The sequence below is a fragment of the Oratosquilla oratoria genome, chromosome 1 (assembly GCF_046742065.1).
Source record: "Oratosquilla oratoria isolate Oo_2021 chromosome 1, ASM4674206v1, whole genome shotgun sequence".
Classification (NCBI taxonomy): domain Eukaryota; kingdom Metazoa; phylum Arthropoda; class Malacostraca; order Stomatopoda; family Squillidae; genus Oratosquilla; species Oratosquilla oratoria.
This window is the reverse complement of record NC_134777.1, coordinates 3,205,726-3,210,268: the sequence shown is the minus strand read 5'-3', so window position 1 is coordinate 3,210,268 and position 4,543 is coordinate 3,205,726. Positions and strand designations below refer to the sequence as shown.

Genomic DNA, 4,543 nt, shown 5'->3' with positions numbered 1-4,543 from the left:
AGGGCATATATTCCTCATAACCATGATGACACTTCCTACTTTCAGTCTCAACATGTGAAGAGGGAGAGAGGGGCTCGTTATGGCATTGAAAACCGATGTCTGAATGTCCGTTACTTCTTCCATTGCAGTGTCAACACTCATGTACACTTTCTCTGGTTCTTCAGACTTATCGTAGACCATCAAGTTTATCCTGTCGACATCATCGTTTGTGGGGGAAATGATAGCCCTCTTCTCGAAATATGAAGCATTCAGGTGATTTTCCTTTAAATTATCATAGACTTTGTCCACTAACTCTTTTACGGGTCTCAACGACAATCCCAAACTTCTCGGGAAGTTTTACGGGTAAACTCTCCCCTCTCCCCAGAGCCAATAGATTTTTTGCAAGTATCTTGTTCTTTGCGTCATCTGCCTTGAGTCTCACGTTACGTGTTAGTTCCAACTTTAAAAGGTCGTCCCAGAAATACCCGGACTTTATACAGTATTCGAGCTCATCATTCATTCCTCCCCCTCTTATAACTGGGAGGATTTGACGAAAATCTCCCGCACAGACAAATACTATTCCCCCCCATAAACCTTTCTGGAACGCCCAAAATGCCCCGAAGGGAAACATCAAGAGTAGCTAACGTGTTCTTGTTTGCCATCACAACTTCATCCCAGACTATTAGAGACGTCATTGATAGGAGCTTCGCCAACTCTGAGTTTTTCTTGATGCTACAGGCGCACACTTCGTTGTAATCCATTAACGGGATCTTGAACATGTTATGTGCAGTTCTTCCTCCATGCAAAACAGTAGAGGCGATACCCGATGAAGCGACAGCCAAGGCAATTTTTCCCTGAGAACGAACAGTATCCAGTAAAATGTTGAGCACGAAAGACTTTCCCGTCCCACCTGGAGCATCCAGGAATATCCCATTGTGCCTGTACTTTTGGGCGTTCTCGATGCGAAATAGCACAGTATCGTAACAGAGTCTCTGTTTGCTGTTCAGAAGAAGAGACTTCTCCTTCACCTCTTCTGTCAACTTCTCTTTGTTATAGGCCTTTTCTCGGCGTATGGTGTTTGATGTTTTCTCGCCACATCTTGAAAGTGGTAGCCCATATTGGGTGATAGAGCCCCCTCCGCAGTTCCACACATGTTCCTGGATATCGTCTAGAGCGTCAAGGTAAATTTCATCGTTGTATTCCGTCGCTTTTTGGCGCTGCAGGAAGTCACTGGCGAACAAATCTTTGGTCTCTTCCCAGATACCTGACTGGTCCTCTAATTCCGAAAACACCAGCATGCTCGCATAAGTAGCTCGCAACTGATTGCGGTCATTAGTGTGGTTGATGATTTCAAATATAGTTTTCTTCCAAGTTTCTTTGTCGTTTAGGAGTCCTATCGCTTTAACGGCTTCTCTGTAAGTGGGGTAGATCAACCCTTCAAATGTCCGAAGATCCTCGTAAGACGTAGGCCCCTTTACATGTGTTAAAAGTAGTCTCAAATAGAAGAGCTCGACAGTTTTATTTGTGACAGCACGTATCCTTCCTGGAGAAGATGCTGTCGTCTTTCTTTCTTCCCAGACACTGCTAGTGTTATTAAAAACAAAGTGGTTGGGAAGCTGATTATAATATAGGGCTGCTGCAAATTCGTTTCGCGCACACAGTTTGAAGAAAGCTGTCAAATGAGTGTCTTTAGAGGTTTTTCTATCGATCTCCTCCTTAGTCGCGTTCTCCTTGAAAAATACCGCGTTCTCTCCTTCTAGATGTAAGTCAAGAGTTGCCACAGGGGGGTGACTTCTGTGAATCGCAAATTTGAAAATCTTCCACGACGCCTCATTCGCATTGACGAATCGTGCCTCCTGGAATTTTCTCACTTCATTAACATCTTCCCCTTCTTTCGTTTTCGAAAACAGAATGCGGTCACATCCTTTGTTGACGTACTTTGTAACGTAGGCTATGCACTTTATAGAATTTGAGCACTCAACATTTATGTGTGTGTTATACTTTAAACATAGGTACGGGTTGTAGGGGACAACCCATGAACTGTCAACTTTGATTTTCTCTCCCTTTACTTTTTTCTCGAAAGAGTGGCCCCCTTCACCTACTGCTCTCCTTCGATACAGAGGGTACCCGTTGTTCCCAAAGTACATGTCGCCCCTGCACACTTTCGGAAAACCCTTTCCACACAATGATGTGGAACCGTACTTTCCTTGACAACATAGTTGGGACTCGTCAAAGCCTCTACAGGGGCCGTGTATCATGTTCGTTGTCACAATCTCATATAAGCGCGGCTCTTTATTTTTGTCAGGTATCTCAGCTGATATCACCCTAGAGACGAAATCGGCAGTAACGTGGCGTTCCATCCAAAGAAGGATATGAACATGAGGGAGACCTCTTTTCTGCCACTCAACACTCAGTAGGTGTGCCTTAACGCGCCCAAACACGTTTTTAATCGTCAGATCGTCCATCAGGCTGTCCACTTTCAACTTGAAAATCCGGCTAACAAAGTCAGGACGGTCATACATCCGGGAGATGTCACAACCGACAGCCTTCACGGCTTGTTTCAACTCTTCCCAATGAGGATTCATTGTAAAGGTGATAAAAAAGTCTGGAGACCCGTAAGACGACACAAAAGCCAAGGCGTCTTGCTGCCGCGCTTTCATGTATCTTGGGCCCCCAACAAATGAAGCAGGGATAATCACCCGTTGACCCGCCTTTCGGTTATCCCCGTCCCCTATAAGAATATCAGCGCGCTCTCTCCGCAACTCCTGTTGATTGTGTTCGATGAAAGACAACCTGTCAGACTCAACTTTCACGTAATTATCCACAACAAATTGTTGGAAAAGACGGGCCCCTTTAGTCACATAATTGAAAACACCTTCTCTTTCCATGTAAAGAGAGGCGTAGTACATGCAAGGGCTTAGCCTACTGTATGTTGCAGGAACATGTTTTGAACAACAGATGTCTGCTTTGCGTTGCTTTTTCAGAGTGCAAGAATGACCGACGTCTCCATTGGGAAACAGGAGAGGATACTGAAAAACATCGTAGAAGAAGTTGGTGTGACTCATAAGTCTGAGACTAAATTTTGAATCTTCCTTTGGGGAACCTATCACTATTTCCAATGGGTCTCTTGAGGGGCCCAAATTAACGATGGCCCCCACCTGCGAAGAAGAAGTGGGAAGGTGGTAGACTCCTTTATGTTCGCGGGTTGTTAGATTCTCAGCGGCTTTCAACGTAATAGACACCTGGAGTAATTTGCCATATTTCTTGACGTGAGCTTCCATGAGCTGTTTAGCCGTCTCTAGCTCTTTCAACATCCCAGACAGACACGCGTTATGTTTTGCCATGTATTCGTAAAAGTGTGTGATAATCTTCTCGTTCTCTGAAAGAACCTTTTCCTCCCTAGCTCGTCTCTTCTCCGTTTCGTTCATTTTCCCCTTGCCATTTCCTGACTTTGAAAAATGTTGAACCGCCAGAGTGCGAAGTTTAATCTGCTGATCTTTCTCCTGGTAGAAATAAAGATCCAAGAAAGAATTATTCTTCCTCCAAAACGGGTTTTTCTCAGAATTACTGTCATGATCAAAATGCACGTCTTTCCCAGTCAAAGACCCCTTTTTTAGCAACCCGGGCTTCAATGAGCCTAGTCTGTGGTACACTCGTCCCTGAATTTTGTAACACAGTGCCTTTTCCCCAGCGTTCTCCAGCTTACTCGAAGTCGCAAAAGATGTGAAAGAAAATACTAAATTGAAACCAGCGATGTGTTTCAAAAATCTTTCAGAGAGAACGGTTTTACCTTCGTAGAGCTCTCTTATTGTCCCGTCCTTAATATCTGAGGGCAACAATAAAGGAGTTTGACCCAAGTTGCAACAGATTGTTTTGTTTTCTCGTTTCCACAGCAAAGCTGAACAGACTTTACATTTGAAATCCCCCAATTGGCCGATGTGATGCAAAAAGTTTGAACAGAGTTTTCCCTAAGAAACCCAAGCAACTCCTCCCTCACAGTTTCTCGCTGGTCGGAATCTGGCTCCTTCAAATGACGTTCGGATCGTTCTTTTCTCAACTTGTCAAGAACATTTTTCTCTTCCTCTGAAAAATCCTAAGGAGTCTCTCCAAATCGCAGGAAAACTTTCACTTTCTTAAACGCCTCACGTCTCTTCCTTTTTTCGGCCCGCAATTCTCGCGCTTCTTGTATCTTTTGGACCTTTTCTTCTCTTTTGAACTCCCGCAGTTCTCGTGCTTCTCGTATCTTTTGGGCTTTCTCCTCTCTCTTTAACACCCGCAATTCTCGTGCTTCTCGCATCTTTTTGGTCTTTTCTTCCTTCAATTTTGCGCGCATTTCTCTTTTTGAGACCCTCTCTTCCGTCTTTTGAAGAATTTCTCATGCTCGGTCCTCATTTAACTTCTCTGCCTCCAATTTACTCGAAAACTGCTGACTATCATTCCTTGGTGCACCAGAAAGGTTTTCGGGCGTTTCCTCTTTCACGGGACGCCGGTCATTCTTTTTCTTCAGCGCGTCTTTGACCTTCTTGACCGCATATTTGTTGTAATGTTTAGCCCTCTGGTATGC

At 44.3% G+C, this 4,543-nt stretch overlaps 1 protein-coding gene across 1 annotated transcript in view; it reads right to left on the bottom strand.

The window, feature by feature from the left end:
- LOC143031647 (uncharacterized) overlaps positions 1–4,276 on the bottom strand; it is a 4,600-nt gene extending 324 nt beyond the window's left edge. The window contains exons 1-3 of the mRNA XM_076195758.1: positions 4,126–4,276; positions 574–3,805; positions 1–190 (exon numbers count right to left, since the gene is read on the bottom strand). The exon at positions 1–190 is cut by the window's left edge and continues 324 nt beyond it. Coding sequence (XP_076051873.1) covers positions 1–190; positions 574–3,805; positions 4,126–4,276 — 3,573 coding nt within the window. The remainder of the gene's footprint in view (positions 191–573; positions 3,806–4,125) is intronic.
- Between the last annotated feature and the right edge of the window lie 267 nt (positions 4,277–4,543).